This window comes from Erpetoichthys calabaricus, chromosome 1 (genome assembly GCF_900747795.2).
Source record: "Erpetoichthys calabaricus chromosome 1, fErpCal1.3, whole genome shotgun sequence".
Lineage (NCBI taxonomy): Eukaryota > Metazoa > Chordata > Cladistia > Polypteriformes > Polypteridae > Erpetoichthys > Erpetoichthys calabaricus.
In genome coordinates this window covers 214,756,320-214,780,679 of record NC_041394.2, presented here as the reverse complement: position 1 = coordinate 214,780,679, position 24,360 = coordinate 214,756,320, and the positions used below count along the sequence as shown (strand labels likewise).

Below are 24,360 nucleotides of genomic sequence, written 5' to 3'. Positions count from 1 at the left end.
TAATTTACAGCAGACTGTCAACTTAATCTGAACCTCGCAATTTTAAGTAAACCTGAAGAATGTGTATGTACAAAAATCCAAAACTTGATCCATTAGCTTCTTAAAACAAAAGAACCTCTTGGGCTATGACAGAAATAAAATATATTAAAAGTTCAAGGATAAACAGCAGGGGCAAGGAAGCAGAGAGTTTTCCAAAATAGGCAACAGTTCTATAGCATGCTTAATTTTTCTTATATTGTATGTTTGGAACAAGTTACTACTTTTCTACTATGGGATGACATGTTAGCCACCATTCTGCACATACCAACTGAAAAAATAGCACATTTTTAGTCTAGTGTAGGGTTTTTGGAAAATACACTTACACTTTTTAACAGATAAGTATTTTGTTTAAAAGTGCACTAATTTCCAAATTTAGAAACTGAATATTCTTTGGAGTGCTGAAGAGAATAAGGACAAATACATCATATCATGTGGCTCAATGGTTTCCTTCAGTGTTTTTTCTTACTTTTTTTGGTGTGTAAGCCCATATTTAAAAGAACAGTCTAAGTACCCCCTTTGTCCAATGCTTTGCTTTCTTTGTACTTTTGTTTCTCTGTCAATGGCTCACAGGGGCAGTGGTAGGGGGTCGATTTCTTTATTTCGGTAAGACACAATTTTCAGTGAATTTAATTCCTAGGAAGCAGATGCCCTTTTAAATGGGTTAACTGGTCCAGTGTCAGCCTATATGGGCTTGTGCATCAGTGGGCCTTGGAGGACAGAGATCAACATGGGTGACTACTTCTACCCACATAAAACCTGCTACACTGCCATAGTGGAAAAGGAGGCTTTGCATTATGTCAGTCAGCCAGTCATTATTCTATTCTCCATTATTCACTCAAGGGTGATCTCTGTTATAGAATGAGCACTGAGCGGCCAATCCTCAGGGCTGACATTACTGGGAAAGGCCTTTTTGTTTTTTTTGTTGAGAGCAGACAGTGAGCATGATAGACTTATTACATTTAAACTCCAGAAAGAGGTGCACAAGATCAGGAAAATCAAGATTATTAAAATTTAAATCTCTGACCAATTTAGTTAAGCAAGTTTGAGAATATTATAGTAAAATTAAATTCTCGATCCTCAGGAAAGAATAGGAAACTCATATTTACACAGCAGACCTTAACATCACCCACAACATAGATTGATCATGTTGGCAGCTTTTAGGAAAGATAAAAACATTTTTAGGAATTTCAGTCTGTGCCAAGTATTAGCACAACAGTAAATAAACTCCACATCAATGTGATACACAACAGGCTAAGCATGCAGTTTAAATTCAGTATTTTTAAAGTGCTCTAGCCAAGAATGTAATGTACAATAAAGATTTCTATATAATGTAATTCTTTTGAACATTTCTTTACAACTTGAATGATTACTCTGTCAAATTAAATAAATATTGAGTTGGATATATAACAACATGTGTAAATCCCAGCTCTGCTATACAAACACAGGAAGGAATAAATTGCCTTGTCTTGCATGCCTTTTTATTGATGTCTCACAGATTATTTTCTTTTAGAAAAGGGCAAGCATAAGGCAACCTCCATAAAATGTTCACCCCATATATACCTTTTAAACAAAAATACATTTTTAATTTACAGCTGCTTTGTTGTGTTATTTAAAAGCACAATTTTAAAAATACAGAGCTCTCCCACAGTTATTTGATTGAACTGTTTAACATGTAAAAGAGGAGTTGGCGGTTTTGGAACAAATACTTTCTATATACCAACAATGGCAATTTCTTGAAATTTAATATCAAAATGATATCCAAAACCTGATTATGATGAGTCTCTTCAATATTTGCAAAACAAGACAGCAACACAGCTGAATTGTTGACTACTCATCCCAAAGGAATTAAAATAGGAAATTTTTAACAAATGTGAGGCACCAGCATCATCGCCCAATAAACTTTTCTTAAATTATAAAATATTACATTTTAAAATACTTCATTCAAATTTTAAATTAAAAATGGTGATTAAAAAAAACTTTCATTTTTTTACCTTGAGAAATGTTCTGAGTGAGAAGAATTCACAATTTTCAGTGCAGTTAAACAGCATTAATGTTAACAGTACGTCTTTAATAAGCATGGCTGCCCAAAGACTTGGGAAAGAAAAACAGGCAATGCAATGAAATGGCTCTTAATATCAGGCCCTGAAATGAACTTTGAAATATTCAAGATGTACCTTCAGTGGCTACCTGCAAACACTTTACTGAACTGAAAACCCTGGATTCTTCACAACCTTAGACATTACAGAAGAATTTGACATTTTGGGTAAATATTTGCTTTAACACTTGATCAGAAAAAATCATCAACTATTATGCTATCAAAAATATTGATTATGATGACAATTGAATCATGAAATATTGTTTTGACATTCCACTATAACTTCAATAGTCCAGCAAATGATTGTTTTAGAAGCCAGCAGATCTTATTTAAGTCCATGCTAATAGATGCATGTTATTCAAAAGCATCTTCTTCAAATTTCAACTCTTTAGACTCCCCATGATTTAAAACAAAAAAATTGTCTTGTTTCAGTCCATATCTTTCCATAGCTTCCTTAAGTTTAACAGGAGGATCCAGATAGAACTGAAAAAAATAAAAATAAAAACAAGCTTGTTAGATTAATATGTGCTGTAATTGCTTAGGGCACTGAAAGCATACAATTAAAGCCAATAAAGATGTTTAAGTTTATTTAATTACTCAACCAGTCATAAACAAGCAAAAAAACAAAACAAAAGAATGGCTAAAAAGTACAAATTATATGAAGAAGAAACACAAGTACATGTTGATTAATTTCAGAGTAAAGTAAATTGATGAGATGCCAAAATACTTTTCATATAATTAAATCAGACCTTATGCTGTCCAAGAACATAAAATCTTGTGACATATCTTCTTTAAATGATGAAATTCTGAAGTAATAAAGATTATAATAATCTTACTTTGAGTAGATAAGTATTGGTATATCCATCTTTACAAAGAGTGTCTTCTAACACTATGACCTTGACAAGCATAGCTGCCTGTTTGTAATATACTGTACATTCACTACTGAGGAAATGGACACCTTGCAGAGCTTACAAGTTCTTCCCAATATCTGGGAGTTTCACCTCCAGAATTTTTTTTTTTTTTTTAGATCCAAAAACTCCTTTTATTAAGCAGCTACACTACCAATTATATTTCATCACAGATTCAATGTTAGTGACAATTCTGCAGCTCAGTAATGTCTACAGTCTCACTGCTACTTGTTGTGTCTGGTACATGCTGTGTTTATATCTGATTTTTTGATATGTATTACTATTGTTTAGTATCAATGCTTTGGTTAGTAATCTGTGCTTGCTATGCTGTGTCAGTATACCACGTACAATCACAGTACTTTACATTGCACTATAATGCATTAAGACAATCAGCAGAACTGAAGGCCACTTTCTTTCAACATCCCAAAGACTTGCAGGTTAGGCTGACTGACAGCTCTTAAAATGATGTGGTATAAGTGGCTGCATGAGTGTCCTGCCAAGGCCTGGCAACTGTTCAGGGTTGCATCCTGATTCCAACAAAAGGATTATGTGGGATCGTAAAATGGAAGAGAAAATTAATTTTTAAAATGCTTTCACTCTTTCTGCTTTAATACATTTGTACATGATAAACCAGAGAGATTTTATGCTACAACTCTGTTATGCTAATCACAATAATAAGCAAAATTACTTCTATTTCAAACACATTAACACATTGGGTATAACAAGCAATACAATTTGAACAAAATTCTAGCATATAAAAAAGCAAAATGTAAAGAAACCCTATTAGCACATAAAAGAAGAAAATGCTAGTTACAGTATCTTATATAAAATCTATTTCAGTAACATCAAAGTTAGTATTTTCCCTGAATGCATTTTTTTGGCCAATGTGTTCAATGTGCAACTTGTGCTGCCCTGAATTTCTCCTTTCACATAAACTTCATTAATTCAGTTTCTAAATCCACTCAATCCAATTCCAATGTTGAGGAGAGCTAAGCACCATCAAGACTAAAACCAACCCTGCAGAACATGCTTACACACACACCCTTAGTCAGGTCCATTTATTGTCACTGGCTAACCTCACTCTCACTTCTTCAGGATGTGGGATGAAAACACACAAACTGGGTGGGGTTGGGCATGGTAAGTTAGGACAAAAAAAAAAAAAAAAAAACAATTTTGCATAGTCACAGAGTAAATCAAGATTTGAAACTAGCCACTCACTGGAAGGAATAAGGCAGCAGCACTAACCACTGCACTACTGCTGCTAATCCATTCAAATTATCTTTAGTTATATTTTAAATGCTGCTCTTTATACACATTTACATACACAACTTGTTTACTAGCAGTAACAGTATACCAAATATTGGACTGAAAAAAACTATATTTACTCATAAGCAAAAAATTGTTGTAACTGATAGAATAAAAAAAAAAATCAGTGTATGTTACAAGATTATTTATTAATAAAAGTTAAACAAAAAAATCTCAACTCTGCTGACAGTTTTATCTAAACATTTTCATTTACAGTACATTCTAATTATATATACATACACACACACACACACTCCCCTTTACCTAATTAGAAAACACTTCTGCCTAAATATGCTTAGAGGCTTCCAATTATAAATTACTGTACAACACCAGAGTACACTACAATAACTAGTATCCAATATTTTATAGAGCATTACTCAACCCCCCTTTTTTTGGAAATATGTATCAACATTTTTATGATCTAAGGATTCAATTTGTTAATTTTTTTTTATATAAAAAGAAAAAGAAAAAAGCCACCACTGGAATTAACGTTGCTTTTAAATCATCATCATTTGAAAGCCATTTAACTATAATAAAAGCAAAAAAAAAATACTTGAGAAACACTGTACAGCTATATGTTCTTAAGCAGTTCCTTCTAAAAATGATTACATCGAGTGCATTTTAACAAACTAAGAACAAGCAGATAATTGTGTTATTCCCCCCCACTCTGGAAATATGCCAATGTTAATGTCTGCTGCAATGCCAAGGACCCATTTAGTACTCCAAGGTTTGCAGTTCTTTATAGCATTGAAAGGCTTTTCCCCCACTACTAAAATAAACCGCGCCATGTGTGCGCCAAGAGCAGTCTCCTGGTTTTCCACTGTTTCCTTAGTGCAGCTTGGCTTGGTAATTAGCCAGCTATTTGAGCCCTGCATTGTGAGTGAATCTCAATTGGTTAAAACCAGCAAGGGCCAAATTTTTAGCAGTCACACAAGTATAGCAATGCAGGCAGTTCTTTCACGCCACAGGATAAAGTTGTCAGTTTGTCATAACAACAATTTGTACTGATTCACAGTTCACCCACATAAACACAGTTTGATAATCTTGTCTGTACATATACTATGTTCTTTTAATATTTAGTTTAGGTTGAGCAAGTAGTGATATTACATGTAGCTTTTGTTCCCCACTTGCCTGCTCTTGCACTGACATTCACTCTGAAAAGATGTCCATGCTCTTATAGTACACTTTACACTACTCGACAGACAGCTAAGACACCTGCTATCATATCCTGGTTAATGGGAATAAGACCAACATCACATAGTAGTTATTTTCCACGGTCTACACTTCTTTCTAGATGCTACATTACTGTGAACATGTTCATATATACAGCAGATGATCTGGTGACAACCTATTCCACCTTCATTTCATTCAACTGAAACAAACACTGCCATCCAAACTGTATGGTGTGTGCATGTGTGTGTGTACAAAGATAACAGCTAAAACTAAGAATTTCTTTACACCAGAGTTCTAATTAATACCAAGAAAGAATGTGCTGTGTTACACTGTGAATAGTACCTTAACTAATACAGGATTCAAAGCAATGAAAAAGTGAAAGAGGATCTTCATTTCAAAATAAAAAAGCATTTTTGATAATGAGGCCAAATCAGGGTGGTCATGCATGTTTCTTTACCAATATTTACTTTCAATAAGTAATGATTTTCTGTGGTGGACTGGCATTCTCTCCAAGGCTTGTTCTTGTTTTATGCCTAATGCATCTCTGGCCCCTACCAAGTATGTTCACTGAAGAAAGACATAATTCATAACACAAAAATATAAATATATGCATGTCTCGATGCATGATCAATAATCCAGGTAAGGAAATTCTAGAAAGTTGATTCAGTTCATCTGTACATAGTTCTTTTCCAGGGAGATACGTTACATCACTCATCCAAGTGACTTCCCCAGTCTCAGTTGACTACAGGTTTCTCCAACCTTATAAACAGTACCTTTGCATAATGACCGAAACTAGCACCTTTGATTAACAATGGGCCGTGTGATCAATGATATGCAAAATTGTCCACTGATCAATGGCCATAAGTACCATTCACAGAGAGTTGGGGAATGGCTGCAATCATAGCATTGTAAAATGGTGAAAGATGTACCTTTAGGCCCCCTCCTCGGTTCAGAGATGGTTGTTCCTTTTTCACGTAAATGGCCTCCTTGACTCCTGGCTCAAACCAGCATTCCTCCCTGTCCAGGATGTGCACATCTTCATCACTGAAATTGTGAACACTGTCCTGTAGGTGTAAATAGACTGCGGAGTCCTGGCCTGACGAGGTAGCTCTTCTGTGTTGTGCAATCCGCTTTGCCAGTGGTTGTTTGGCTTCCCCGATGTATAATTCACGGCAATCCTCTTGGCACTTAACTGCGTAAACTATATTACTCTGTCTGTGCCGGGGCACCCAGTCCTTGGGGTGGACCAATTTTTGCCATAACGTGTTTTGGGGTTTGAAAGCCACCAAGACCTGGTGTTTTGAAAAAAATGTGTCTCAGCTGTTCCGATACTCCTGACACATAAGGGATCTCCAAAGGTTTTCGCTTAGGCAGCGGTTGTCCTTCCTCTCTCTCCTGGATTGCTTAGAGCATTCTTTAGGTGTCTTCCCTGCTTTGACAAAAGTCCAGCTGGGATAAACACATTTATTTACTCAGGGCCTTTTTGATATGATGTTCTTCTGCTTCCCTGTCCACTGTGTCTATGGGTATGATGTTTGCTCTGTGTTGTACAGTCCTGATGACACCTATTTTGTGCTGTACAGGATGGTGAGAGTCAAACCTTAAAAACTGATCCATATGCGTTGGTTTACGGTACACATCAACTTTCAAATGTCCCCCATTGCTGATGGAAATTTCACAATCTAAGAAAGCTAACCTGTCACGTTTCATGTCCTCCCTGGTGAACTGGATGTTTTTGTCCACTGAGGTGATGTGGTCAGCGAATTGTGGTACTTCCTGAGATTTGATTTTCACCCAGGTGTCGTCCACATACCTGAACCAATGGCTCAGTGGTGTTCCAGGATAAATATATGCAGTGCAAGATATAAATAGGGCAGCTATGTGCAGCACGGCTGAGCCGATGGTTGATGATATCACTAATCGCAGATTGGTTGTACACATCGTCAATGTAAATAAAAACTGTCAAATCACTCCACACATTTGCAGAAATTTCCTTAAAATGCCAAAATGCAGCCATCATTTTTTTATGTTGTGCACTTCACAAGAAAGCTGTCAGGCACATGCATTTACAGTAGATGATGTGTGAGATTCCTGAGCTATGCTAGTTTAGCGGGAGTGTGCTGTAGCTGAGGGATGGCAGCCTGACCAGTGTGTCATGCACAAAGTTTGATTGGGAATGCTGGTATATTTGTTCCCAGGGTTTCTTGCTCTTTACATCACTCTGGGGTAGCTCACGGTGGCTGCACAAGTTGGAACTCTTTTGAAGCTTGGCAGGTCTGCCCCTTTTAAAGGATCCCTTGAAGCCACTCATTTGCATGACGGAATGTCAGCTCAGACTGTGGGTGACTTCTCAGGCTAATGCAACTTGTCAGCGACGTCACAATATTTTTCATTCACCATCCGTTTTCCTAACCCAAGACACTGACTAAACAGAGAATAGTAATGTAATTATAAAGTGTACGTGAGATATTAAATCTGGCATAAAATGATTACAATACATATCAAAGCCGTGTTTTACATTTTTAATTTTTTTTTAAATGCCAGTGCCACTGTCCTCCTGCATGCACATCATGCATCAGCATGTCATTTGCACGTATGATAAGAAATGACAAAATATGTGCTCTAGCCATGATGGAAGAAAACAAAGTATGATTTTTTTTTCTATGACACACATGGAGTCATTTTTTATTCAAAGATTTTAGAAAGAGAACAACTGAGGACACCAAGTAAAAGTAGTTAGTAACTTATAGTTTCTTGTTGGTTAGTCTCACAGGTCTCAAAAATGAATACATGTCTAAGGACAACACGTTAAAAAGTGTGTGATGAATAATGGAGAAAACCTGCGCTGCAAAGGCTACACACTCACAGGGCTTCTTCCTAAAGCACCTGCCCATACCTTCTCCAGTTCACGTGTTTTAAATCGCTGCTGGAGTTTCAGACAGCAAAAGATACTTAACAGATGACTTGATGCTGACACTAAAATTGCATCAGGAGCTCAATAGCACAAGCTAATGTATGTTGCATGTTGTAATGAGTGCTGCTAGTGGAGACGGAAAGTACGTATATACACACACACACACACACACACACACATTGACCACCACAGCTACTGGGCTTCACACATTTGAGAAGTGCCTCTGCTACAGTATCTTTCTGTCATTTTGACTATTGCATCACTATACGACATAACAGCAGCAAATATTTGTTTAGACGTGCAGTCAGAAGGTGGATGTTATGCAGCCTCAACTGTGCATTTACTGGCGTTGTTAGGTTGATTTGTTGATTCTGTTGGACCAAGTTAACAGAGCACCTCTGATCTTTGCATTTCAAAATAACCACTAGTTTTAAGAAAAATTCATGTTTGTCTCCAGACATATATTTGGCTTCAGTCACTACTTGTGCAGAGTTGCATCTATCTGTGAGACAATAGAAATTCTACATCCCACACTAAAAAGCCCATGCACCATTAATTCCACCACTAGTGTAGAGGCTTTCCACGGAACACCACCAACCCACCCAGCATTGGTATTATACATACTGTAGTTGATGTTTTAAAATAACTTTCTGAACAGATAATGTGAACTGTATACTGTAACATACTTTCATTTTCTATTGAAGTACACTCACCTCATAAGCTAAAGCAAATGTCCCCCAGTGAATTCCTAGTGATTTCTTTGCTTGAACATCAATATGAATCCTTACAGCCTCTTCCGGATCTATATGCTGACATCTCATGAACCACCTTTTCCAAAATAAATAAATAGATTTCAACAAGATTGGCATTTTTGTATTGTATAGAATATGGACAGTTACAACAATTACCTGTTACCAAAAAAAATGTAAAGCATTCATATATATATATTTTTATACAGCTTTCCTACTTCATCTTTCTAGCATGAATGGAAATATTATAAGAATTTATTATGCAGAGGAATACATATATTGAAATTTGGATAGTAACTTAAGATTGCAATGCAGGCCAAAAAAAAAAAAACTGAGCATGAACATTCATATTTGACATTATGGGTGATCAGTAAAAAGCTTTTCTGAGCTTTATGGAAATTTAGTTGCAGTCCTCCTTTACGCAAGGTATTACAAAAGTTAAGCCTACACAGGTCTTTGTTGTTGTCTTTTGCAGCAAACTTCCTGCAGAGTAAACAAACAACAGAAAGTGGGAGCTTGTTTGATATATGAGTCAGAGGAAACTGGACTATTAGTCTTTATGTTAACGAAAGAATACCAATAAACTGAAAAAAAGGAATCAGAGAAGTTGTCCTGTGCCATTAGACAAATAGCAAGAAAAGCTAGTTTAAGGAATTCAGACCTTTTTATTTTGCCATTTAGATTAAAACGGACACTACTTTAACTTGGATAGCATGCTTGTTTAAAATGCATCAGCTTACAGCAATTTACACCTTTACTTGGATAAAGACAAATTTGAATTTGATGCTTAGTTAACAATAGAAAATAAAGAAAACACCTGTAAATATGTATGTATGTATGTATGTAACAGCAAAAAGCTGTAGTGTAATTAATGATTTAAAATGATTGAAACCTATAAATACATGACTACAGTATTTACATCTAAGCAGTGTTTAATCGCCAATATCAATTAATTTTGTAAGAATATAATTTTTTTTTTTGATAGAAAAAATGGTGAAAACTACTTTTAATTAAGCCTTGATAGGCACATTACAGAAAAAAATAAAAAATATGACATCTTGTAATTATGAGAAACATTTTATTTTCTTTTATGCCATATGTATTATGGTTAAATATTTTGTACATATTTTATTAGTATGTATTTTCAGGACATTTTATTTATTTTAGTATTTTATGGTCACTGAACAGTAAAGCCTACAGAATTTCATTCTGTTAATAAAAAATTAACAGTTAACACCTGTAGTTTATAGTTTAATTATAATAATACATTTTAATAAAGGGCATGAGGCTTATATTTGTCTGGTTATGCAGGACATTAGTCTAGAACATTTTTAAAGACATAAATGAAAAAAAAAATTGTCCAATTCTGATATAAATACCAATCAAGTAACATGAAATCAGTGATCGGTATCTGCCTTAAAAAACCTGATTGGAGCATCCCTACTGACCACTGAGGTTTTCATTTTTAATCAGACTAAGATAAAGCAGTACCAGTCTCTCATAAAAGTTTTCAGTCTCCGATTAACTTCACATATACACATATACATCTCAGGGATGTGGGAGAAAGTGGGTTTATTTAGAGAAGACTAGAGAGGGAGAATGTGCAAGCTCCATATACAAACACAGACAATTGGCAGGAGCCTAGTTCTCTAGAGTAGTGTAACAGTGATGCTTTAAAAGACCATTCATTGCTTTCAGTAAACAATGATAATATTTAGGGATAAGGGGGCAGAGAGGTTTTAGGATTTTTCTATATTTTTTTAATTTCTAAACAAAGGAAATACTATACCTTGGTTCATAAGCTCCAATGGGAATAGCAGCCAAATCAAAAGGGCCAAAGCGTTTGCCTATCTGTTCAAACACTTTACAGTATCCAGTGTCTCCAGAAAAGAAAAAGCGATTATATGGGCCCAAGACAGACCAGCTGCCCCAAAGTACCATATTATCATCTGTAGGCGTACGTTTACACCAGTGTTGTGCTGGTGTGAACACAAAGGTAACTTCATCATGTCCTGGTACACAGTTTTCTTCCCACCAGTCCAGCTCAATAACATTCTCACAGCCACATTTCTGCATCCAGTCTAAGAGGCCAAGAGGAACAAACCAGCGTAAATCACTTCCAAAGCGCTCATTCAGATTTATTATTGTGCCTGAATCCAGATGGTCATAATGAGTGTGGCTGATGACCACTGCGTCAATCTTCGGAAGATCAGCAACTGTGCATGGGGGTCCCCTGTAACGTTTCGGCCCCAAAAACTGAACAGGAGAAGCTCTCTGGCTAAAGATGGGATCAGTCAAAAATGTAAGATCATCCATTTCCACCAAGACAGTTGCATGTCCCATCCATGTGACTCGCATTCCCAATCCTGTTTTACCCACCATCTGTGGATTTTTAATGAAGTATGGTTCCAAAACGGGAAGCTCCTTATCTAGCTCCTACAGGGAAAAAGAGTTTAGTAAGACCACATATACTAGAAAAGTTTGTTTATCAAAGTCAGAGCAGCAGTACGAAGTAAACGTACAGCATATATTGTGCAGGAATTTTACTAATAGTTTAAAATCAAAACATTTCAATAATCACTTATGCAATGCAATGAATGAGCTACTGTATATTTAAGCTTTATTAAAATGTGGACCATGCTTTATGATTTACATAAACTACTTACTCTATTATACAAACATTCATTGACAAGTTGGAAAAAAAACCCAACAAGAATTGCACATTGGGTCTTTTCAAGTATGATGCAATTTATACTGGAAGTAAAAGTAACGTAAACGTACTAACAAACGGTTATTTTTTTTATTTTAAAAGCATAAGAGAAAGCAATATTTTGTGGATAAATACTGAACTGTATTTTACCATCATTCAGCACTAGGCAGAAACCAACTCAGGATGGCATGTCATTCTATCACTAGGTACACTTACTCACACTCACTCATACCCAATTGGCCGACGACACAACAGTCCAGCTTCACAGCCACTCATGAGAAGAATCAAGGCACTGGAGATAAAGAGTAAATACACCAATTATATGCTAAATCCTCTCATTTGTGCCTGAAACTGTTCTGTTTACTGTATGTTACATTCATTAACAAATTACAAAGCTGCTCAAAACAAAGGCACTTTAAGGCAATGCACATCTGAATGATGGACAGAACAAGTTACATGGCAACTTGTGCTTCAAATTCATTAAAGGCTTTCACACAAGTACACATTTACATATATATGTACTTAAATTGTAGGAATCAGGGAAAGTTGCACAATAAAGTCCATGCAGTATATAAATACATACACAAAACATTAATAGCAATCTACTGTAAACATAGGAAATTCCTGATTTAGTTACTTGTGCAATTATTTGTTTTACTCATTACTATATTGAGGTTTACAGTTATGTTGTATTGCATAGTGCATTGAGTGAAACATCTTTTTAAACTCCATTTTAAATTTAGTTGTAGTAGTTATTCAGGTTGTGTTTCTTTTTTGTTGCAAAACAGCAGTCTGATTTCCATTGGCGGGCACTAGTAACAAAACGGAACATTCAGCAACGGTATGCCTTTATGTATGTGGGTGATTTATCATTAAATCAGTGCTTAAAAAAAGATGAAAAAATGAAAAATATAAACAAAAGGGAGATATATAATAGGTGTTTTAATAGCAAGAAAATGGAACTGTTATTTTTGACTAACTAAATATGGTATTAACAAACAAACTATGAAGAGACTATGATTAAAATTTGTTAGCACAAATCTAGAATCCATAAGAGCAATTAAGTAGTCAGCGATTAATTAAAACATACCCTTTGACCAATGGGGCTCAAGTATTCTCATACAACCAAATGTATTTAGTTATTTAATATATGTATACACATACATACATACAGTTAGGTCCATAAATATTTGGACAGAGACAACTTTTTTCTAATTTTGGTTCTGTACATTACCACAATGAATTTTAAATGAAACAACTCCGATGCAGTTGAAGTGCAGACTTTCAGCTTTAATTCAGTGGGGTGAACAAAACGATTGCATAAAAATGTGAGGCAACTAAAGCATTTTTTAACACAATCCCTTCATTTCAGAGGCTCAAAAGTAATTGGACAAATTAAATAACTGGAAATAAAATGTTCATTTCTAATACTTAGTTGAAAACCCTTTGCTGGCAACGACAGCCTGAAGTCTTGAACTCATGGACATCACCAGATGCTGGGTTTCCTCCTTTTTAATGCTCTGCCAGGCATTTACTGCAGCGGCTTTCAGTTGCTGTTTGTTTGTGGGCCTTTCTGTTCAAAGTTTAGTCTTCAACAAGTGAAATGCATGCTCAATTGGGTTAAGATCAGGTGACTGACTTGGCCATTCAAGAATTCTCCACTTCTTTGCTTTAATAAACTCCTGGGTTGCTTTGGCTGTATGTTCTGGGTCATTATCCATCTGTATCATGAAACGCCGCCCAATCAATTTGACTGCATTTAGCTGGATTTGAGCAGACAGTATGTCTCTGAACACCTCAGAATTCATTCGGCTGCTTCTGTCCTGTGTCACATCATCAATAAACACTAGTGTCCCAGTGCCACTGGCAGCCATGCACGCCCAAGCCATCACACTGCCTCCACCGTGTTTTACAGATGATGTGGTATGCTTTGGATAATGAGCTGTTCCACGCCTTCTCCATACTTTTTTCTTGCCATCATTCTGGTAGAGGTTGATCTTGGTTTCATCTGTCCAAAGAATGTTTTGCCAGAACTGTGCTGGCTTTTTTAGATGTTCTTTGGCAAAGTCCAATCTAGCCTTTCTATTGTTGAGGCTTATGAGTGGCTTGCACCTTGCAGTGCACCCTCTGTATTTACTTTCATGCAGTCTTCTCTTTATGGTAGACTTGGATATCGATACGCCTACCCCCTGGAGAATGTTGTTCACTTGGTTGGCTGTTGTGAAGGGGTTTCTCTTCACCATGGAAATGATTCTGCGATCATCCACCACTGTTGTCTTCCACGGACGTCCAGGTCTTTTTGCGTTGCTGAGTTCACCAGTGCTTGCTTTCTTTCTCAGGATGTACTAAACTGTAGATTTTGCCACTCGTAATATTGTAGCAATTTCTCAGATGGGTTTTTTCTGTTTTCGCAGCTTAAGGATGGCTTCTTTTACCTGCATGCAGAGCTCCTTTGACCGCATGTTGTCTGTTCACAGCAAAATCTTCCACATGCAAGCACCACACCTCAAATCAACTCCAGGCCTTTTATCTGCTTAATTGATAATGACATAACGACGGACTTGCCCACACCTGCCCATGAAATAGCCTTTGAGTCAATTGTCCAATTACTTTTGAGCCCCTGAAATGAAGGGATTGTGTTAAAAAAATTTCAGTTGCCTCACATTTTTATGCAATCATTTTGTTCACCCCACTGAATTAAAGCTGAAAGTCTGCACTTCAACTGCATCTGAGTTGTTTCATTTAAAATTCATTGGGGTAATGTACAGAACCAAAATTAGAAAAAAGTTGTCTCTGTCCAAACATTTATGGACCTAACTGTACATACATACATACATACAACCCACTATATCCTAACTACAGGGTCACGGGTGTCTGCTGGAGCCAATCATAGGGTGCAAGGCAGGAAACAAACCCCAGGCAGGGCGCCAGCCCACCGCAGGGCACACACGCCCACACACACCAAGCACACAATAGGGACAATTTAGGATCACCAATGCACCCTCTGGCAGCACCCACGGATCCCAACAGTGCTGCACCAAACTTCAACCCCCATGAAGCCCTGCGGGAGTCCTAGGCACCGGTGTAACCCAGGGGGCTGCCATCTATCATTCCAGGGGAGGTACTGTCCTGAACAGGCTTGCTCCCCCAGTCCACATAAGGTAGAGGCGTCCCGGCTGGGCATGGGCTCCGGCCGTCCGCCACACTATATATACAGTGTGGCTTTGCCCCCCGCTTGCTTCACTTATACAACGCCTGCCATCTGGGGCAAGCTACACGCCAGCCACTTCATGTCTCTGCCACTCGCGTTGTGAAGGGGGGGCTTGGTTGGGCTGAACGCATGCTAAGGAGATGCGGACGGATCTGCTTCTGGCTTGCTGCTGCCGAGCTGCGTGTTCTGCTTGTTGCGTTGCAAGTTGATCATATAAAAGCCTGTACAGCAGCTGTCCTTTTGTCTCACTGCCTTCTCTCGCAGGACGTCAAAGTGTCTTCCAAGAAGATCACGTCTCGGTCTCGAACCGAGATTTTTTTTGTTATAAGAGAAAGATGTATATATGTATGCACAGTGCATATAGAAAAGAATCACCCCCTTTGAAATATTCCCATTTTTTTTGCTTTACAGATTTAAATGAAAACACACAAACCAATATTTTTTCCAGCTTTACTTATTCAATGCAATCTATATCATCCAAGTGAAAGATATCACAGCTACAGTTCAGAAGAATTTTAAAAAATAAAAACAAGAAATACTGAGATTAATAAAGTATCACCCCTCTCATTTTCAATATCCACTGTATATATGCATGCATATGTCTGATCATAATTAGGGAATCCATTCCCGGATGGGTTTATCCATTCCCGGGAACTCGGGAATCCCGGGCTCCTGGGGATGACAGTGCACAGGTATCTCAAATGTGAACGGTTTTAGAAGGACTGACACTTATTTTTAATAAAACTACTGCAATAAGTTGACACAAATAAAAGACTAACCTTATCTACAAGCAGTTCATGCTGTCATATAAGTACATGTATCTTTAGTTGTGGTAATAAGAGCGTTAAAAGCACAATGTATCCAGCGTGTGGTCATCCTTGCGAGAGCGCACCTTCGTGCAGAGTACACCAGCCGCTGAGAAAGCACACTGTGCCTCCACTGTAGTAGGCGGCACAGTCCTCAGATACTGATAGACTTGTTCTAAACAACGCCCGCGCTTGCCGTTGCTCTGAAACACCGCCATTTCAGCTTTTACTGATGCATCCAGTTTCTTGTCATCATTCTGTGATGGCAAGCTTCTTGGCACAGATAATGCGGATGCAACAGACTGACACATTGCAATTTCAAGTTGCTGTTCAAAGCTGTTGCCCGATAAAGTGCAAGCTGCAGCAATGGCGCCACCTTAATTATTTTCAACTATAACTCTGTTATTTCTTGATCGATTTTTACACGCTATATATGCGAGCTTGGCCATTCCCATTTTCCCGGGAATTACAGCGGTTTCATTCCCGGGAATGCAGGAATGAAAAATGTCCGGGAATCCCGGGCTCCCGGTAATGGATTTCCTAATCATAATCTGATATTTGGAGTTATATAGCACCTGTCAAATAATACAAAGAGTAAATGACATGTGTTTCCCCCTATTTGGGACTCATCAGGTGTACGTGCCTTTGCCTTCCCTTGCGGGGATATCTGGCAGGTATTATATGACATGTCTATATTCTGCTTCTCACAACTGAGAGGACGTGGCAGATGTCTCCCGGCTGGTCAACCAACCATACGCGTTACCTGGTGGGTAACCACCCAAATATCAGATTGTGATCAGACCTATGCGTGTAATACTCTGAACTATGCGCTGTTAAATAAGCAAACCAGCCGCCGTGGAGCAACATCTGAGGCTTCGCTACAGGCTGTCACGTCTGAGGTCCGATCCTCGCAAGAGAAGGCAAAGGTACACACACCTGTTGAGCCCCAAATAGGGCAAGATGCATATCATGTACACTTTGTATTTGGCAGGTACCGATACTGTGAATAGTTAAGAGAGCAGAAGATGAACTGATTATCAAAATTAATAAATTACAGATCTGATCATCAAAAGTAACTCAAAAGTTATTGATGACATACATCTTTAGTTTTTCATGAAAGATTACATTTTTATTTCCATCATTCACAGGTACAAAATACCAAAAAATGAAAAAGGTCCTAAAGCAAAAGTTTGGGTACTCAACATGGTCAGCCCTTAGTATCACCATTTTTGCCAAGTATCACATTTTGTAAATACTTTGTATAGCCAGCTAGGAGTCTTTCAGTTCTTACTTGTGGTATTTTTGCCCATTCATCAAGGCTTCTAATTCTGCAAGATCTTGGGTCGTTTTGCATGCACTGCTCTTTTGAGAACTATTCACAGATTTTCAATGATGTTTAGCTCGGGGAACAGTTAGGGCCATTGCAAAACTGTCAGTTTGCACCTCTTGAGGTATTCCATTCTAGGTTTTGAGGTCTGTTTGGAATCATTATCTTGTTGTAGGACCCAGCACCCTTTTAACTTCAACTCTTTTAGAAATGGTGTGATGTTTTCTCACAGAGTTTGCTGGTATTTATTTAAATCCATTCTTCCCTGTACAAATGACATGTTTCCTGTTCAATGGCTGCAACACAAGCACAAAGCATAATCAGTCCACCCCCATGCTTAAAAATTGGAGAGGTGTTCTTTTCCTGGAATTCAGCACCCTTTTTTCTCAAAACAGACCTTTGCACATTGTGGGCAAACTGTTACATTTTGACTTCATCAGTCCACAGGAGATGTTTCCAAAATGCATTAGGCTTGCTTAGATGCTCACTTGAAAACTTCAGGTGCTGAATTTTGTGGCTAGGATGCAGGAAAGGTTTTCTTCTGCTGACTCTACCATGAAAGCCATATTTGTTCAGGTGTCACTGCACAGTAGAGCAGTGCACCATCCCTGTAGAGTCTGTTAAATCTTCCTGAAGGACTTGTTGCAGCTAAATGAAGGTTTGTATTTGTCCTTATTAGCAATTGAATGAGAAGTTTTTTTCAGAAAGTTTGCTTGGTCTTCCAGACCTTAACAGGAATGGTGGAGGTCAAGCTAACTGCCATTTCTTAATGCCTTTACGAACTGAGGAAACAGCTACCTGAAAACACTTTGCCAAATGTAGCCTTCTCCTGCTTTGTTAGCATCAACGATTTTATTTTTCAGAGTGTTACCAACTGCTCAGAGGAGCCCATGGCCGCTGATTGTTGTGACAAGGTTTGAGGAGTTTGAGAATTTATATACTGTAGCTTTGCAATTTGGAGTGCATCTGGGGTTTCTTAATGATGACTGCACAAAATTGTGCATGGTGCTCCATTCCTTTATTCACTGCACAATTGAACAAAACAAAAACAACACACTAATTTTTTTTTATAAAATGCTGAAAAATAATGTGTCATCTTTAACTGTATGCCTTTTAGTGATCGGTTCATCCTCTGCTCACTTAACTATTCACAGTAACAGATATTTTAAGCAAACTTTTGCATGCCACTGTATGTACATTCATATACACACACACACATTTGAAACTTAGACAATAATACATACCTCTTTAGAGCTGGGAATGTTACTGCTATTTTTTTCAGTTATTTGCCACTTCAGGACATTGTATAAAGTGGGAGGTCTCCATGTAGGCCAGGGGTTGATAAAGCGCCCATGTTTATCTCTTTGAGACTTGGTAACATCTTCTTCCAACCTGTAATCAAGGCGAAAGCTCTTCCTGGATGAACGTGAAGAGCTGCTTCTCCTTGTCTCTTCTGTGGAACTGACTCGTTTCTTTACTACTTCCTTGTTAGTAGGCTGTGATGCACTGCTACCATCAACTAGTGGCTGAACTTCCATTCTTGTCTCTTCCATATCCTTTGTCTGACAATTTGAACTGAAACAATAAGAAAAAACAATTTCATCAAGGGGCATTTCTGTATCAGATGCCTAAAGGCACATGTGCTCATCTAGCCTATGCAACCAGTTGTACAGATCACAAATTGTAAATTCCCAACACAGTTAACTACTTCAGAAATTTTACTATCTGAACCTGAACCTGAAATTAACAGGTCATCACAGGGTTATTCTATATCAAAACATTTTTTGTTTGATTTTTTTTTTTTTTTTTTTCGTTTTCCAGGAACAATTGAGATTAATTTTTTTTTTCTCAGTTACCATTTGTAAGTAACAAAAATATTTTGGTGGTATATTCCTTTACAATATTACTATTAATATTATAATGTAATTGGTCTTGTATACATTTATTAGATATTCAGGTAAAATTTTGTTACAACGAATATCTTTACAATGAAATTTTCATTACAACAAAGTATTTTTATGGTCCCAGCAGTTTCCCCATATGACATGAGTCTATAGAAATCTCGTTACTACGAAATACATTCAGCAGATACTTTCATTACAACAAAGTGCCCAAAAGACCTCATCTACAGAGCAGTTAGTTTTGTGGTCACAGCTCAGGTGTGCACAACGATCCCCAAACAGAAATACTGTAAATGTTTTTTTTTCTTTCTTTCTTCGGACTTTACTTGAACTGTTTTTTTGCTATTTTTGTTTTCGGTGGTTTTCAGTGATACCTTTTGCTTATCACTCGTAAACATCTGAAAAACATCCACTGGAATTTAACTCATTGTCACCCTCCTATAGAAACAGCAGACACGAAAAAACAATAGCAGTTCATATTAGAGAAAAAAAAGTTTTTTTTAATTTTTGCAAGTCTCAATTGCAGCAAAAAGAAAAAAAAAAAGACGTTGCCAGTGAATTAGGAATTTCACCATCAACACTGTCAACTTTCTTGACAGTGAGCAAAAAAAGAAGAAAAATCTCGGGTTGCAAACTTATGCGAACTGCTGCATTTGAAGATGTCAAAAAAGCAGTTTTTATGTGGTTCAGTGATGCTTGTTCAAGAAACATTCCTATTAATGCGGTACTCATTCAAGAAAATGTGAGGCTTCTAAACTCTCTTGGGACCTCCCTCAACTGGACAACATACCAAGGAGCTTCCCAAAGTGCGATCACTGCATCTGTGGAAGACTGTTTATCCATTGCCGAGGCAACAGCAGGCTCACAGCTGTACTGTGGCTCGCCGCCAAAGCAAACAGAAAAGATCTCGATGGGTAATGCAAGGAACATTATAAATGCAGGGAACAGGATTACTTGGTCACTAACCTGGCCACGACCCTGCCTGACTGCTGTGTCTGTGTATAGAAGAAGGCAGATCACACTACAATAAATAACCCTGCTGTTCCTGTTTCAAGCTGAATAAAGCTGGTTTTGCTAAAGTACTGAGAGTCAGCCTCGTGTTTTGGGGTGCAAGACAGGGACTTATAGCGCGACCACAATCTTTTCGGATTTGCTTCTGTGGCACTTCACTGCGAGCCTGCGGTTACCCTGCCCTGGCAACGGACAAACAATCTTCCACAGACGCGGCAATTGCGCTTCAGGGCGCACTTCAGCGTGTCGCCCCGTTGGGTGGGGGGGATCTCAAAAGAGTTCAGAAACCTCACAATATGAAGAAGAAGAAAAGTATGATTCGGCTTCTGATTGATAACTGTGCTGCCCACAACATGCTTCCTCAGTATAATTTGTAGACAGAAGGAGATTCAAATTAATGCGAAAGAAGCTATTGAAATGATTGTAAATGATTGTAAATTGCAAGTTAAAGAAAGTACTATAGTGACAAATACAAAATCTCATTACTACGAAATTTTCATTACAACAAAATATTTTTTAGGTCCCTGGCAGTTTGTTGTAACGGAATTTTACCTGTATGTGTTTATTAATGCAAACAGCATGCTCAACTTAGTACAGGTGGAATCTCGTTATAATATAACAAAAATTTCATTATAATGAATATGCTTGGTGTGTGGGTGTGTTTGTGTATGTCCTGCAGTGGGTTGGCACCCTGCCCGGGATTGGTTCCTGCCTTGTGCCCTGTGTTGGCTGGGATTGGCTCCAGCAGACCCCTGTGACCCTGTGTTTGGATTCAGCGGGTTGGAAAATGGATGGAATATGGAGAAAATACGCATACTATTGTGACTAGAGTCCCCATCTCTAACAGGAGCAACACAAAGACAGCTCAGCACCTGCTCTGCTGTGTCTGTTAAGCAGTAAACCAAGGGCAAAGTAATTGGTTGTCCTCTGCAGGATCAGGTTTACTGCGTAACGTGCTTGTCCCACAATGTTTATAACATTTAACATCAGGCTTTCAAATGCTCTTCCTTGCAATCTCCTAATCTCTCTTCTCCAGACCGCGCCTGCTACAGCAGTGATTCTGAACCGCTGGTGTTCTTCTAATCTGAAGATGGGAGCTAAAATATGACGATCGCCTGTATCGCGGCTCCTAAGAGCTCCTGTTTTGAATGAAGTCTTGAGACTGTACCTATCTTCTCTATACAGTAATGAAGTACCTGTATTTTACTTGAAAACCTGGACTCACCTTCCTATCTCGTGTGCAACTATGTGACCCAAGCTTTACAATACCTGTATAAAAAAAAGCGCTTTTTAAACAGCAAAAAACATTTTTTTTGGAAATGAGACATTAGATTTAAACATCCTTTTTTGTAGAAATACGGGAATGAAAACAAGACATTAGATAAAGATGAAGGCACGATTCTGCATGCTTTTGCCATGTTATTATTTTTCTTCATTCCAGAATCAACTTTTTCTAGGATTATTGATTTTTCGTTCATTATTAATTCCCGCTGTTTCTCACTTTTTTGTTCATCTCAAAGAAAACTTTGAGAAATGCTATGAAACTCAAACAGTATAGTACCCACACACAGGTGACGTGTGGTGAGGTTCATGGCCGGTGAGGCACTGACTCCTCCAGAGTCAGATTTACAAATATATGAACCCAAAACAGTAGCTTATTCACTGACTGCAGGATTCTTGGTAAATTTTTCATGTCATAATATCCCACGTTAGTCCAGACATTGTCACAAGTTGAGAACAAAAGGCACAGAAAGTAGTAAAGGCAGTTTCTTGTAGGACAGCAACACAGCCAGTCTTTGTGGATGTATCACTCCGTTTGAAAAGAGCAAGTTGTCTTTTGTCCCTTGGTTAGAAGCAAACCTTTCAGCTCCATTATTAGTCTTCTGTTATTTATCACTTCCTGTTTTGACTGAAACGTCAGTTTTGAGAAATTTTTAAGCTTAGATATATGATCTTCCATTTTGGCAGTCAGTTGGAACAAAATATAAAAACGACCACTGCAGTTCACTTGACTTTCTGATTCTTTACTTTTTTAATATCTTTTCGGGCCTGCTGGTGGCAAAATTATGTCTATAAACTGTACGTGCCTGAGATGGAATCAGAGATCAATGTGGCTGGTAGAAAATAAAGCCCAGTATGGGAGATTTTTGAATGCAATATTGCAGGCATTCATTATAAGCATATTGTCTTATGTTGTGTGCTGTAGACAGAATAAAAATCCTCAAACGTTTAAAATTCACCTAAATTTCATTACAATTGGCCCATTCAGTGCAATAAAAAGAAAAGATAAAACATTTCAACAGTCAGCACAAACGATATAGAAAATATTTTTAAAATTATAAAATTGTAGAAAATTGTTCATATTCAGTATCTGGTTTTGATTATGCTTGTTTTTAATAAGACAAAAACAAAGCCAGATAGTAAACCACGTAGTGTAGTAAGCTTCAGCAAACATTAAACTAATATTATATCCACATCCTTTTAACTGTACAGTTCTGATTGTGACACAAAAATAAACTCCATAGTACCTCTTTAACCAACTAACAGATATAAAAATTAAATAGAAATGTCTTTGTGAAATAACAACTAAATTAAAACATATACTGAATTTCCAAGTAAGGTCAGAAAAAATACTGAAATAAAAACTAATATAAAAAGACAAAACTATAATAGCCTTGCTACAGATCTTAACTTAAACTAACCACATTTGGGATGAGGTGTAATGGGAGGTTCACTGTAGGAATGTGTGGCCAGAAAAAAAGTTCAGTAATTGCATTATATTACTAATTCAGCATTGGCTAAAGTCCCTACAGAAAGTTTCCGGCTACTTTCTGAATTCAGGCCTGAATTCATGGTAGGATCTGGTAATTAAATATGGACAGTAGATAAGAGAAGTCATACATTGATATTTAATTTACAAACAAACCTATACATAACTGGTACATGCATGCAAGCTCAACATAATTAACACTCTGGAAGAGATGCTTTCCTATGAGAAGTTGCTTCAGAAACTTGGTATTATTTTCCTTGTCTTTTAATATACAAAGATTACAGAATATAAGATTGCATTTTCAAACATTATCATCTTTAAAAAAACGTAAAAATATTCATATCCCACCAGCTCATACACAAGAATTCAAAGAAATAACACATGCTCAGTTATAGGCTAATTAGGTAAATTTAGCCAGAAAAAAGGGAGAAAGCAAAGACTAAGAAAATGATTTTTAGATTTTAAAAGATTAACAAAGGTCCTAACAAATTATCAAATATGATGCTTTACTGAAAAAATAGCTTCAAAGTTATTACCACTAATGTTGTAAATGTTTCAAGATGCTTTGAGGAATAAGATGCTACTGAAAACACCGCGACTAGCTTTTATATCTGTTTTTCCTCAAATACATCAAGCCCCTAAAGTATCAATTTTACAGACATGTCTTGACAAAAGCAATTGCTGCTCATCCCAGAAATGTACAGTCTTCATTCATTTCACAGGCTCAGACAAGTGTTTATCAAGGGCAAACACTTTTTCTTTCATCCTTTTTTGTCTGCTTAATAAGTTATATACTTCCAATGATATCTGAACTCATTGAACTACAATTATCCATAGATACAAAAAAGATTTTGAAGTGATTTGAAATTTTGACACATTCCTTCATTTATAACTTGGCTAGAACTGTAATATTTACAATCCCTAAATTTTCAAATCATATTAATTAACAAGAAGCTTTGCTCTAGGTCACATATGGTTTAAGACAAGGTTTACTCTTTTTCTTTTAACTTCTCCATTCTATAGGTATTGCAACCAAACTCATTTTTTCTTAATATGCCTGTTGTGTTTTAGTCAGGCAGATCAAATTTGAATACCTGACCTTGACTAAAAATGGATAAATTTCAAAAGATTTCCTTGATCAAGTTAAATTGAACAAAAACTGACTCTTTGATATGGATTACCCTGTTCATTACTCTACATGAGAAATTTTCCATTACTCTTTTATATAAATATGCATATTTGATGTGAAAATTACACCATTTAAGAAAATTTCATTCACGTTTAAAGCCCATTATAAGCAAACTTTTTTCAATTAGCCTAATATATTAATGCAACTGGTACAAAGAATTATTGGAAATTGAAATTAATATTTTCTCAGAATTCCTGTATTTCTGACAATGTGTTCTAGTTAACTTTCTCTGTGTATACACTTACTCTGGAG

The 24,360-nt window shown here is 37.1% G+C and overlaps 1 protein-coding gene across 3 annotated transcripts in view; it reads right to left on the bottom strand.

Moving 5' to 3' along the window:
- Window positions 1-974: 974 nt before the first annotated feature.
- Window positions 975-24,360, bottom strand: part of napepld (N-acyl phosphatidylethanolamine phospholipase D) — a 98,183-nt gene continuing 74,797 nt past the window's right edge. For all 3 annotated transcript variants that reach the window (XM_028811606.2, XM_028811590.2, XM_028811598.2), the window contains exons 2-5: window positions 18,482-18,812; window positions 10,973-11,619; window positions 9,148-9,262; window positions 975-2,617 (exon numbers count right to left, since the gene is read on the bottom strand). In XM_028811606.2, the coding sequence (XP_028667439.1) occupies window positions 2,489-2,617; window positions 9,148-9,262; window positions 10,973-11,619; window positions 18,482-18,790 (1,200 nt within the window). In that variant the 5' untranslated portion in view covers window positions 18,791-18,812 and the 3' untranslated portion in view covers window positions 975-2,488. The remainder of the gene's footprint in view (window positions 2,618-9,147; window positions 9,263-10,972; window positions 11,620-18,481; window positions 18,813-24,360) is intronic.